We start from the raw sequence: 13,982 nt of genomic DNA, 5'->3' as shown, positions 1-13,982 counted from the left end.
GGGTTGCTTTACATGATAATATTTCACCTGTCCTGTTTATGTAACACTTTAAAAATCAGCAAAAGGGTTATATAAATAAAATTTATTATGAAACAAAAGGCAAAAACCTATTATGTACATAGTTTAGTCCTATTCAGTGTCTACTCGGCGCTTCTTGGCTTGTCTCTTGTATTCATTAAATGGAGCATCTCTTGTCTGCAAGCATTGATGGGCTCCATTTGCCCTGATAGCGTTTCTCCATTGTTGCAATGTCCTGGTGAAATCGCTCGCCGTGCTTGTCGCTCACTGCTCCGCAGTTCGGTGGAAAAAAATCTAGATGAGAGTGTAAAAAATGTATCTTTAGTGACATGTTGCAACCAAGGCTTTTGTATGCCTTGAGGAGGTTTTCCACCAACAACCTGTAGTTGTCTGCCTTGTTGTTTCCGAGAAAATTTATTGCCACTAACTGGAAGGCTTTCCATGCCGTCTTTTCCTTGCCACGCAGTGCATGGTCAAATGCATTATCTCGAAGAAGTTCACGAATCTGAGGACCAACAAAGACACCTTCCTTTATCTTAGCTTCACTTAACCTTGGAAATTTTCCACGGAGGTACTTGAAAGCTGCTTGTGTTTTGTCAATGGCCTTGACAAAGTTCTTCATCAGACCCAGCTTGATGTGTAAGGGTGGTAACAAAATCTTCCTTGATTCAACAAGTGGTGGATGCTGAACACTTTTCCTCCCAGGCTCCAATGACTGTCGGAGTGGCCAATCTTTCTTGATGTAGTGGGAATCTCTTGCACGACTATCCCATTTGCAGAGAAAACAGCAGTACTTTGTGTATCCAGTCTGCAGACCAAGCAAGAGAGCAACAACCTTCAAATCGCCACAAAGCTGCCACTGATGTTGGTCATAGTTTATGCACCTCAAAAGTTGTTTCATGTTGTCATAGGTTTCCTTCATATGGACTGCATGACCAACTGGAATTGATGGCAAAACATTGCCATTATGCAGTAAAACAGCTTTAAGACTCGTCTTCGATGAATCAATGAACAGTCTCCACTCATCTGGATCGTGAACGATGTTGAGGGCTGCCATCACACCATCGATGTTGTTGCAGGCTACAAGATCACCTTCCATGAAGAAGAATGGGACAAGATCCTTTTGACGGTCACGGAACATGGAAACCCTAACATCACCTGCCAGGAGATTCCACTGCTGTAGTCTGGAGCCCAACAGCTCTGCCTTACTCTTGGGTAGTTCCAAATCCCTGACAAGGTCATTCAGTTCACCTTGTGTTATGAGGTGTGGTTCAGAGGAGGAGGATGGGAGAAAATGTGGGTCCTGTGACATTGATGGTTCAGGACCAGAAGTTTCATCCTCTTTCTCTTCCTCGTCTGACTCAAGTGAGAACGATTCTGGTGCATCAGGAACCGGCAGTCCTTCTCCGTGGGGTACTGGGCGTATAGCTGATGGAATGTTTGGATAATGCACAGTCCACTTTTTCTTCTTTGATGCACCTTTCCCAACTGGAGGCACCATGCAGAAGTAACAATTGCTGGTATGATCTGTTGGCTCTCTCCAAATCATTGGCACTGCAAAAGGCATAGATTTCCTTTTCCTGTTCAACCACTGGCGAAGATTTGTTGCACAAGTGTTGCAGCATATGTGTGGGGCCCACCTCTTGTCCTGATCTCCAATTTTGCAGCCAAAATAAAGGTGATAGGCTTTCTTAACCATAGTGGTTATACTGCACTTTTGTGATGCAAAAGTCACTTCACCACAAACATAGCAGAAGTTATCTGCACTGTTCACACAAGTACGAGGCATCTCTGCTCACTTTGGCTAAACAGAAATGTGTCCCTTTGCAAAATCAAACACTGACAAATAAGAGAGCACGACGCTGTATGATTTCTAGAGCGGATATAGGGCAATTTGTTCAGCAGAGTGATGTAAGCTTCGTTATGATTGCATCATCCATGACTTCTAGGAATAACATGATGCAATTCATATCATGTATGACGCAATACCAGCTTCAGATTGCATCATTCATTGTTTTGCCTAAAAAGCAAGTACTGTCCAAACCCAGTCATAGATTTATTCATAGATCCAGTCAAGATGTATTTTAGTCATTTCTGGTTTAAATTGAGATCCCTTCCCTTTATAACTCACTTATCCTCCGCCATTCCCAAGTCAAGGGTCGTATATACTGACCCAATAGCATATCTTGAAAACTAGAGCCAATCAACAATTTTAAGCATCATTTTCATTCTCAGTGACCCAGAATTACTAAAGTTTGACTACATTTATTTCAGAAGCATTTTGGCTGTAGAGCAGTGTATTATCTATTCCTTTCCTAATGATTCCTAATGTTTTTTTTTGGACTGCTGCTGCATATTGAGTGGATGTTTTCAGAAAACTATCCACAATGATTCAAAGATCTCCTTCTTGTGTGATAACAGCTCATTTAGATTCCATCATTCTGTATGTATAGTAGGGATTATATTTTCCAGTGTGTATTACTTTGCATTTATCAACATTGATAAATAGTCATGGTCATGCTGCAGTATTTCTGGAACTGAGCAAAAAATGACACTTTCTCATTTTGAGTACCATTGTTTCCCCTTACCTACAGGCTTATAATGCCACTTAACAGCTCTACATCACACCTCATCTAAATGTACTTAAAATAAGCTTTTAAATGATATATTATGTGGGTGTACGTAGAGTGGGTACATTAAACTCCAAAAATATAACCCATCTTGAAAAATTGCAGCATGCTTATTTTACCCAGGGTTGTGGTGAATTCTCCATCACTGGCAATCTTTAAATCAAGATTGGATGTCTTTCTAAAATATATGTTCTAGGATTTATTTTGGAGAAGTTATGACCTGTGTTATGCAGGAGGTCAGACTAGATGATCACAGTGGTCCCTTCTGGCCTTGGAATCTATGCTTAATGTAGATTGCAGAGCAGAGAAGCCTGTTCTATATTCTCTCCTATCTGCCCCACTTAGGAAGTCGACAGCTGAACGTTGCAGTAGTAACAGCTTCCATATAGGTCAGCCACACAGGTAGGGTAACCTGTAATTTCATCTTGAGGTGACAAAACGTTGCTTTTTGCATGGGCATTGGGAGCAGTGGTTAGTCTAAGACCCTGTAAATGCCCATCACTCTAGGTTACATCCACTCCACAGCCGTTTTTTCCCAAAATACTCCAATACTGGCAACCAAAGTGATCTTCCATTCTTTCCAGGATTTATCTTCAGCTTTTACTCCAGATCTCCAGTTCATTCAGGTGCTGTTAGCAACAATATTATGTTTGCTGAAGAGTTGTCTAATTGGTTGCCGTTCACATGTAGATGACACCGAAGTACCATAGCATTTCACGCTCTCTCTCCGTGGCTTACATTACTTATTATAGAAGCTCCTAGATGAGAAGCCCTAGTTGTCATTGTGAGCCCATTGTGCCTAGGCACTGTACACTTACATAGTAGGAGATAACACCTCTTAAATGTTTAGACTACAAGCTTTTGGGGGCAGGGGTTAAGACCCAGGTCCTGAAGGACTCTGCAGGTAAGAGCTGTCCGAAAAAACAGCTGCCCATCATAATTTTCTGGGATCTGTTGAAAAAGGACATGTACAGCCAATTTACTGCTCCAGTAAGTGTGTTCCATACTACAGTGGTGGGCATGGTATAAACATCTGGGTAGAGTGAGTCAGCAGCACCTCATGATCAACCGTCATAGTGGCCTCAGAGATCTAGCAGTTTCAGTATGAGTGTAGCTTTTGTCTTTTGACCTCGACTGTCTATCATTGCTAAATGTTCAGTGTATCAAATTATTGAAACCTGTTTTGAAGCAATCTAAACTTTTAGCAGAGGTCATGCACTACTTAATTGTAATAGCAGACCAACTGTTCTCAAAGATCTCTCCCAAGAAAAAAAGAGAAAAAAGTATATGGTTGACAATGAAATTGTTAGCAGTGAAAGATATCTAAGCGGGCTGGACTACGTTCAGCAGCAAAAAACTATGTTAGCGCAGCGTTAAGGTTGCTTTGTGGTATGTTATCCTCTTGCAGAATGTCGAGTTGAGCAAAACTTCAAACTTCTGAAAATCATGAAATCCATAGTTGAGGTTGCCCATGAAACCTTAACTGTGTCCACTCTGAGCAGTGCCCCATTAACACACACAGTTTGCCAATCCCACAGTTGTTGAGTCCATACACTCACTCACAGGATTCCATCTAACACTATTAAAGGACAAAAGCAGGGAGGGGGGAAATGGTTGCCCATGCCACATTTTCTTTTCTCTTGGAGCTGGCAGTAGCCAACAGGAATTATTTGCATACACTTCAGGAGCAGGCTGTGCATTAGGTGTACCTATACTAAATGGAGAGGCAATAGTTGGGCCTTATTGGCAAGTGCGTGGATTGCTTTGAGATGTATAACAGAGCTGTGATTGTGATAGGAGATCTATGTTTTCCACCCTCTTATGTGTGAGAAAAGGGATGAGGTGCATGTATGCCTTCAGGGTGCACTATATGCATCATTTCTGTGCATAATTGTGTAGTGTGATGGGGCAAGGCCAGATGGCTACAGTAAAGTAGTGAGGAACAGGTATGTTAGCCCCAGGCTAAATAAATCCCTGGTACCATGGTAACCAAATGGCAGTTGCTCCAGGTTAATCAAGACACCTGGGGCCAATCAAGATCCTTCTAGAAGGCAGTGGAGATAGCTAGATTGATTGGGACACCTGAAGCCAATCAAGGACTGGCTGGAACTAGTTAAAAGCCTCCCAGTTAGTCAGTGCGGTGTGGGTGTCAGGAGCTATAGGAGGGAGCTGTGCTGTTGGAGGAACGAAGTAGTACGAATCCATATCAGGTGCAAGGAAGGAGGCCCTGAGGTAATTGTGAAGAAGATATTGAATGGGGGCTGCTGTGGGGAAGTAGCCCAGGGAATTGTACATGTCCTATTTCCAAAAAGTCAGCTTCCATAGCTGCTAATTTTAGGATCCCTGGGCTGGAGCCCGGAGTAGAGGGCGGGCCCGGGCTCCCCCCTCCCCTCCCTAATTAATCGCTGATACTGGGAGACAACAGAGACTGTGCGAGGGAGGGTTGTTTCTCCTTACCTCCCTTGCTGGCTTATGATGAAAATGGCTCAGTAGACTGTGACCCTTGCCTCTCGAGAGAGAAGGGCTATGTGGAGGGTCACAGTGAGCCTCTGAGGCTAGCGAAATCCACCAGGAAACGCAGGACCCACGGAGTCAAGGACAGAACTTTGTCACAGTAGGTTACGTTGGTATCCAGGCATAGGGCTTGTATTACAAAGCACATTGTCAACAAGGAGATAGAATCCTCTCATATTCTACTGCTTTAATGATCCAATCCTGTGTGGAGAAAACATTGTGGTTGGTACTGCAACTCAGCTCTGTCTTTTGGAGTTTCCTGCAGATTTGTTGGCTTCCAAACGTCTTTGGTCTCCAAGCCTTTGTATGGCTGAGAAAGGGACTTTGGTCCAAAGGTAAACCTTTGACACCTTATTTGCACTGACATTGACATGACCACTCTCTCTGAAACCAGACTAGCTGATGCCGGATCTCTATGGTTGATGCATTACACCTTTTTCTGGCATGGAAAAAGCAAACGACCACCGTGGATACAGGGTGGGCTTTGCAGTCAAAAACTCATGAGCACCCAAAGTCAAATGTCCTATTGCAACATCAGAACATATTGTATTATATCATCATGTGTATCCCTAAATATACTTACTATACATAGCTTTGCCAATATCCATACATGTCCCAACACTTTCCTCCATTTCTGAAGAGAAGGACTTACCCTATGAGCAGCTTCATAGTGTCACCAGTAAGCTACCAGCGATTGTCTGTTGGGAGACGTCAAGGTTAGAGCTGGCTCAGATCACGAGTTGTGGCCACTATGCAGTGGGGACCATGGAGTGGGGAAAATGAATGAATGAATGAATGAATGAATGGGGAAAAAGACTACTAGAGCTTTGCACCCATCAAGGACTGTGCATTACCTATACCTACTTCCAAGGCATCATTGGAAGGTCTCATGGATTTAATTGTCTCTCATATAAAACACCAGCAGAATGTTCCCCGTACACAGTTTTCATGACATAGACCATGCACTTGTATGCTACAAAACAAGATTTTCACTATGGAAATTCCATCATACTAAAGAAAGCTGTTGCCTACACATTAACATCAGCAACACAAAAGACCAAGGAAGGTGTCGCCAATTTATTTTATGAGTTGGGTGAAAACATTATGTATCTCAGGGAAGGTATGTCCTCTGTTTATACCTCCCTGAATGCTGATGCAGCATAGAATACACTTGGAAGACATATCTATACAGCTGCAACTTTATTTTGTACCATCATTTTATCAAAAGCTAAAGATTGGTTTGTGGCATATTCTGAAGAATTGCTCCTAGTCATGGAAGCAAAATGCACAGCATTCCTCCAGCACAACATGAACCCCTCTCCTGATACATGTATTAACCTCAGACTGGCCAAGAGCGCATTGCAACCAGAACCAAGCAATGTGCTTAATCACACATGGCCCTATTTGTGCGAGAAGATACAAATCATCTGCTTTGAGCCAGGGGTTGGACTAGATGACCTCCTGAAATTTCTTCCAACCCTAATCTTCTATGATTCTGTGAAATGTCCTTGTGAATGGAGATCTAAGAGGTATGTATGATTGCATCAAGAAAGCAATAGGTCCTTAAGCCAAGAAGACTGCTCCACTCAAATCTAATAAGGGAGATATGATCATTGACATAGGCAAACAGATGCAATGTTGGGTGGAACACTATTCCGAACTTTATTCACGTGAAACCACTGTTTCTGAAGCAGCACTAAATGTGATCCTTGGGCTCCAGACTAGCAAAGAGGTTGATATAGAACCATCTGTAAACGAGCTTGAAAAGGCAGTCATCTGCCTAGCATCAGGAAAAGCCACTGGAAAAGATGGAGTTCCAGCTGAAGTACTGAAATAAGGAGGATAGGTTGTGCTTAAACATCTGCACAATGTCTTTCATGCTTGTTTGAGGGAAGGAAGGATGCTACAAGACATGAAAGATGTCAACATCCAAATGTTTTATAAAAATAAAGGAGATTGGAATGATTGCAACTACTATAGAGGAATTTCTCTCCTTAGTATTGCTGGCAAGGCATTTGCATGAGTCATTCTCAACAGGCTCTAAGTTCTTGCTGATCGTGTATATCCAGAGACTCAGTGAAGCTTCCATGCCAGTAGATCAACTATCTAAAAGGTTTTTGCACTAAGGCACCTGTAAGAAAACTGTCAAGAACAGAGAAAAACCTCACTAGATGACCTTCATAGATCTTACAAAGGTTTTTGACCTGGCAAGCAGAAAGGGCCTTTTTCAGTTCGAAGGAATTGGGTGCCCCCCAATCCTCCTTAGTTTGATTGGATTCTTTCATGATTGCATGAAAGCTGCAGTCCAGTATGATGATCAGTTTAACAGCTTTGAAATCTGCAGCAGTATCAAACAAGGGTGTGTTTGGCACCAACACTCTTCAGTTATTTTTTGCTCTACCAATTCATCATGCCTTTTCACCTAGCACCGAGAGTATACCTCTCCATACAGGATAAGATGGAAAACTCTTCAACATTGAATGTCTAAGAGTTTAAAAAAATATTAAAAATTAAACAGCTCCTAAGAGAACTTCTTTCATCAGCAACTCATTGTTCGTCACACATAGTGAAGAGGCACTCCAGAAACTTTGCAGTAGCTTTATATTAGCTTGTGTTGAGTTTGGACTCACCATCAATCTGAAGATGACAATGATTATGGCACAAGGTGTGTTGACTGCACTAGAAGTTTAAATAGCTGGCACTACTCTAGAAGTTGTGCACAAGATCTGCTATTTAGGATCAATTATATTGGTTAACCTATCTCTCTAGACCAGGGATTTTCAAACTTAATTGCACCATGACCCCCTTCTGACAACAAAAATTACTACATGTTCCCAGGAGTGGGGACCAAAGTCTGAGCCTGCCTGAGCCCTGCCGCCCCCCAGAGGAGGGGGAGAGAGAAGCAAAGCCAAAGCCCAAGGGCTTCAGCCCCAGGTTGGGGACCTGTAACCTGAGCCCTGCCACCCAAGGCTGTAGCCTTCGTCTCCCTTCAGTCCTGGGTGTTGGGGCCCAGCAAGTCTAACGCCAGCCCTGGCGACCCCATTAAAACGGGATCCCGATCCCCTTTGGGGTCCGGACCCGCAGTTTGAGAACCGCTGCTCTAGATGATGAGCTTAATTCTCGCATCAGAAGGACAGCCACCACATTTGGTCAACTGAATAAGCATGTGTGGGATAATAAGAAACTTACATTGAACACCAAGATATGGATTTATGAGATGTGCATCCTGAGCTATATGCTGTATTGTGGCAAGACTTGGCCCATCTATAGCAGGCATGGGAGAAGGCTAAACACCTTCCACACTCACGGTCTTCGTTGTATTTTAAATATCCAGTGGAAAATGAAAACTCCTGTTACCAAAGTACTTGGGAAGGCAAAATTGCAGATGCACAATGGATGCAGTCCAAAGGACCTATCATATTGCCTCTATATAAATCCCTGGTACCGCCCACATCTTGAATATTGCATGCAGGTGTAGTTTCCCCATCTCAAAAGGAGATATATTGGAACTGGAAAAGGAACAGAAAATGGCAACAAAAATGATTAAGGGTATGGAACAGCTTCCGTATGAGGAGAGATTAATAAGTCTGGGACTTTTCAGCTTGGAAAAGAGACGACTAAGGGGGGATATGATAGAGGTCTATAAAATCATGATAGGTGTGGAGAAAGTAAATAAAGTAGTATTATTTACTCATTATACAAGAACTAGGGGTCATCAAATTAATAGGCAGCAGGTTTAAAACCAAGAAAAGGAAGTATTTCTTCACACAACGCACAGTCAACCTGTGGAACTCTTTGCCAGAGGATGTTGTGAAGGCCAAGACTATAATAGAGTTCAAAAAAGAGCTAGATAAATTCATGGAAGATAGGTCCATCTATGGCTATTAGCCAGGATGGGCAAGGATAGTGTCCCTAGCCTCTGTTTGCCAGAAGCTGGTAATGGGTGACCTGGGGATGGATCACTTGATGATTACCTGCTCTGTTAATTCCCTCTGAAGCACCTGGCATTGGCCACTGTCGGAGGACAAGATACTGGGCTAGATGGACCTTTGGTCTGACCCAGTATGGCCATTCTTATGTTCTCCTGTATGGAGAACCTGAGGATGCTCCAAGGCCACTGAGCCAACCTGGGCTCAGGTTCAAGGAAGTTTGCAAGAGGGATTTTGAAGACTTCCCCCAAGCCTTTGCACTGCTTCCGAGGGGTGCGGGAAATATATTTTGGTGGTGGTGGTGTTTAATTATTACTCCATGTTCTGTATTAATATGTCTAATAAGGAAACTATTTGACAAAAAACATTTCCTGAATCTTTTTTGATAGCTGTATTGTTACAGACATAGTTGCTGATGAGTATTTTGAAATAAATTACCAAAATAATTGAAACTGGTGTGATTATATTGTGTTATTTTGACAAATAAAATGTGCATAATTTTAAAATATTGTGTACAGAATTTTTAATATTTTGGTGCACAGTTTCCCCAGGAGTAAAGGGTGTGTCAGAATAGTGAAAGTGGGAGGCAGAGTAAAGATTGGGGCCTGCAGTTTTTGGTGTATGTTCTGGTAATGGTAAGATGTCTGCTTGTGGGTGTAGAGGCTTTGTACTGTTGAGTGGCTTACTTTTAAGTTCCTTGTTTTTGTGGGTTTGTTGAAGGGGGGCAATCGTAACTGCTTCAGAGTTTGTGTATTATTTACATTCTTTAGTTCGTTTTCTCATTGCCTCTGTAGTGTTCTAGAAAAAAGCAAAGCACAGTAGCATTAGAATTGGACTAGAAACATTTCTGTTTCCTACAGAAGTTAAGCTTCTTCTAGTTTAGAAGTAAACATTGTCTCATACTGAACAGGGTTTTTTATGAAAACCTAATTATCTATTTTTATTTATTTTATTTACTCACTCCCCTGGTGGTTATTTCTTGAGGATGCTTTAATTCTTTATACTGCAGTTTCAAAAACTCTGTGCAGATCATGAATCCAATGTCATTTTCTCTCCCCAGGGTCCAGTTGTCCTTGGCGGTGATCAGCAGCCTGAAGATTTGATGAAACAGCAGGGCCGATTAGGTTCCACATCAGTGGTGAATTCCAGAAGGAATAAGGGACTACCACATTCCTCCTCTTCCATCCAGAAGGTTCCTTCTGGAGAGAGACCGTGTGATTTGTCGCCCTGCATCCCTTCCTACTTCATGAACAATGTGGAGAAACAGGTTAGTCTTTAGGAAAAACATGAATGCAGTGTTTATGCAGCAATACAGAGTAATGCAGAAGGAGACTGTCTTTTAACACATCTTATATCAATAATAAGACTTACTGAAATAAGTTCACATATCACATAAGATAGTGAATGACTTAGTCTTATCATACTCTCTCTGTTCATTAATGGTTTAACTTTTCTTTATAACCCATTTCAGCTTTCATTTTCCTGATGTTAAATAATGATATGTCCTCTGGGGTAGGTTGTCATCAGGTTTTTGTTTTGTTTTTTTTACTTGTGAATAACTTGTTTTGCCTTTTTTCTTTGGCTCTCCTAAAGACCTGGTATGTTTCTTTTATACTCTGCACAAGCCCTTATCGTTGCTAAAGAGGTTGGATGAACCTTTCCAATCTGTATGGAATTTTGAAGCCTTCCTATTTCTTGGTTGGCAGCTAACTGAGAGGTAAATAGAATCTCATAACTATAATTGTTCTGAAGATACCCATCTCAATCAATTCCTGCTCCTGGGTTTACAGTTCTAAGCCATTGGACCTAGCAGGCATCTCACCTCAGTCTTTGGAGGTTTCCAAGGGTGGTTCCATTGCTCACATGGGGACTTCCTTTGAAACATGAAAATACTCCTATAATAGCCAGCTGAGGCAAGAGGGAAAAATATGCAGTTAGAAAACCCTTAAATCTGCATTTGATAGTTTGGTTATTTTGTGAATCTTCTGTATAGATAAATACATAGGAGGCAACATATTTGCCTCTCAGAGAATGGCCCTTAACATGATCCTCCATATCTAGGCTTGCCAAGCTGTATCAATGAAAGCTGTATTCAGACAGCCAGTTAGATGTCTTGCTCTTGGAGACTATAGAACATGGGTCGGCAGCCTTTCAGAAGTGGTGTGCCGAGTCTTCATTTATTCACTCTAATTTAAGGTTTCGTGTGCCAGAAATACATTTTAACGTTTTTAGAAGGTCTCTTTCTCTAAGTCTATAATATATAACTAAACTATTGTTGTATGTAAAGTAAATAAGGTTTTTAAAATGTTTAAGAAGCTTCATTTAAAATTAAATTAAAATGCAGATCCCCCAGACCGGTGGCCATGACCTGGGCAGTGTGAGTGCCACTGAAAATCAGCTCGCGTGCCGCAGGTTGCCTACCCCTGCTATAGAACCTACTCAGTGTCAAATAAAATTAAAAAGCTGGATGGACTTTCTAAAGGCCTGAGTCTGATTTGAGATGGATGTCCAGCACCACTTGAACTTTAAAGAAACTGATGATAAATGAATGAGTCACTATGACCTGAAGCTTGCTTTGTTGCTTGAGCAGAGGTCATTGCCATCAGGAAAATAACCTGTGTAAGAAACTTGAGCTTGGTTAGTTTGGATGGAATCAAATTGTCTTTAACTGAGATTAACAACTAAAAAACGTAGCTAAAGCAACTTCTGGATAGGGAACCTAAAAGATTACATACTGACGTCTTGCACAGGCTTTTTCTAAATTAGGATTCAAAGGTATGTTGTGTTAGATGTTGGCTAACATGTTCTAAAAGGACAGTGTAGATAAGGCAGTTTACATTTTAATATATGCCAAGCTGGTCAAATTGAAGGTATGCTTCATCTTGACCAGGTTAGTATGTATTAAAATGTACACTGCGTTGTGTAAATTGGACTGTTAACGTGTTAGCCAACTCTTTTTCTGAAGCACCTCTAATTCCTAGTCTAGACAAAGCTACAGAGGCCAGAAGCAACAAAGCTTGACATGCAATGCTCCAGTAAGAATGGGTTATGAGTGCTTATTGCTACCAAGTACTCCATTGACACACTCACAGTTGAGTGCTTGGCAGGGTGGATTTGATTTAAATCAAATTGATTTAAATCACTAGTCAGGAAGACTTGATTTAATCATGGATTTCTACATAAAAGTGCATTCTTGTTGGTTGTTATAACCTTAATACATACTCTTCACAACTCAGAGATGTATGTCGATTTCATTTTTAGAAGGTATACACTATACATTTTTAAAGTGATTTATTTTGAAAACTTTTCAGATTAGTTTTACAGCGATATCAGAAAATCAGATTGTTTAGTTATTTCATTTACCAAAGGTAATTGAAGCAGATATTTATGAAGTCATTGGGAGGTGAAGTATCTCCAATTCAGCAGGTTAATCATTAATATTTGGAGGATTTTCCTGCCATGCTGTATTAGGAGGAGAACATCACCAGACAGACATTTCAATTGTTTTATTTAACTAAAACGACAATGTTATGTATTTTGGATTTTTTTTCTTCAACAGCAAACATAATATTTTAACAAAACAAGCATACAAATTTTTGAATTTAGTTAAACATTCAAGTTTTTTGAAATCAGGTTTGTTTTTGTTAAAAATATTTTTAACTAAAATAGTTAAATGAAATATTTAAAAAAACAACAACAAAAATTAAATTGTCTATGTCAGCCAGGTCAACATGAGAAACTTAAAATATTGGCTTCTGCAGCTAACTCAGTCATCTTCACCTTCATTTTCCTGTTTGTTCATAATCTGGAAAAGAAAAACAAGCTTTCCTGCTTTTTCGGGTCCCAAGCAATTTCTCAATTTGGAATGAGTTAGTCCAAAGGAAGAAAATACTCTTTTTACACCGGCAGAAGAAGCTACTGCTGTTAAGTGAGATTACTACTTCAACAGTCTCTGAATCCAAGTGCTTAAGTGACTTCCAGCAGTTCACTGGTGTGACTCTTTAAAACATCATCAGCAAACATATATTTCTTGAATGGTTCACCTTTACCTCTGAAGTTTATTATAGTTGGCATTATGGAGGGCTGATTGCTGGATGTCCATGTCATAGCCAACTCCTCTTCTTCAGCAGTTAAGGTTTGACCCTGGTACTGAGTATTGAGAATATTTGCAAGAAAACGAGCTGGAGATCGTGCTTGTCCCATTTGTTTTTTTAATGCTTGTAATTTAACTCTGTCATAGCATATTTCTCTTTTTAAGATCTCACTCAGTTCCTTCCAAATTTCAACATCATCAGCAATAAAACAGCTATTTCCCTGCATTTTGTTCAAGGCTACAGAAATAGGTTTCAGGGTACTCAGCATGTGTTCAACATTTCTCTTAAGCCCAATGTTGAGAACTTTGGCTGTGACAGTGCCATCTATTTTTTTAACGATTTTGTTCACAAACTGTCATCAGATTAGGCCAGTTCTTGATATAGTGCTCAAAACAGTCCACTGCTGAGTTCCATCGCACTTCTTGTGGGATAGTTAGCTTGGTTCCTCCCACTTTTTTCAAAGCCACTGCTGCAAAGTGGTTGTTACGGAAGTATTTTGCAATTTCAACAACATTAGCCTTTATTTCTGGAACACTGAAATCTTTGGCTAGGAGGTGCATCAAATGAGCACTGCAACCATATGTTATTAGCTTGGGACTCTCTTCACTCTCTTCTAAATTTCTTCTCATCTTGGATACATTTGCAGCATTGTCTGTGACCAAGCTGCGTACTAGACATTTGAATTTTTTTTCAGTTTGTTATTTATTATTTTTGTTAATAAGTATTATAATTATTATTTGTTATAGCTTTTACTGCTGCTACTTATAAGTATTCTGCAGTGTGTGCATTTCCTGATG

The 13,982-nt window shown here is 40.7% G+C and overlaps 1 protein-coding gene across 3 annotated transcripts in view; it reads left to right on the top strand.

Moving 5' to 3' along the window:
- The window catches only part of LOC135874399 (KAT8 regulatory NSL complex subunit 1-like), a 133,189-nt gene that overhangs the window by 55,468 nt on the left and 63,739 nt on the right, over positions 1 to 13,982 (top strand). For 2 of the 3 annotated variants that reach the window (XM_065399205.1, XM_065399204.1), the window contains exon 4: positions 10,152 to 10,358. The exons of the other annotated variant lie outside the window; for it this stretch is intronic. In XM_065399205.1, coding sequence (XP_065255277.1) covers positions 10,152 to 10,358 — 207 coding nt within the window. The remainder of the gene's footprint in view (positions 1 to 10,151; positions 10,359 to 13,982) is intronic. 3 annotated transcript variants of the gene reach the window in all.

The sequence above is a fragment of the Emys orbicularis genome, chromosome 2 (genome assembly GCF_028017835.1).
Source record: "Emys orbicularis isolate rEmyOrb1 chromosome 2, rEmyOrb1.hap1, whole genome shotgun sequence".
NCBI lineage: Eukaryota > Metazoa > Chordata > Testudines > Emydidae > Emys > Emys orbicularis.
This window is presented reverse-complemented; position numbering and strand designations above follow the sequence as displayed.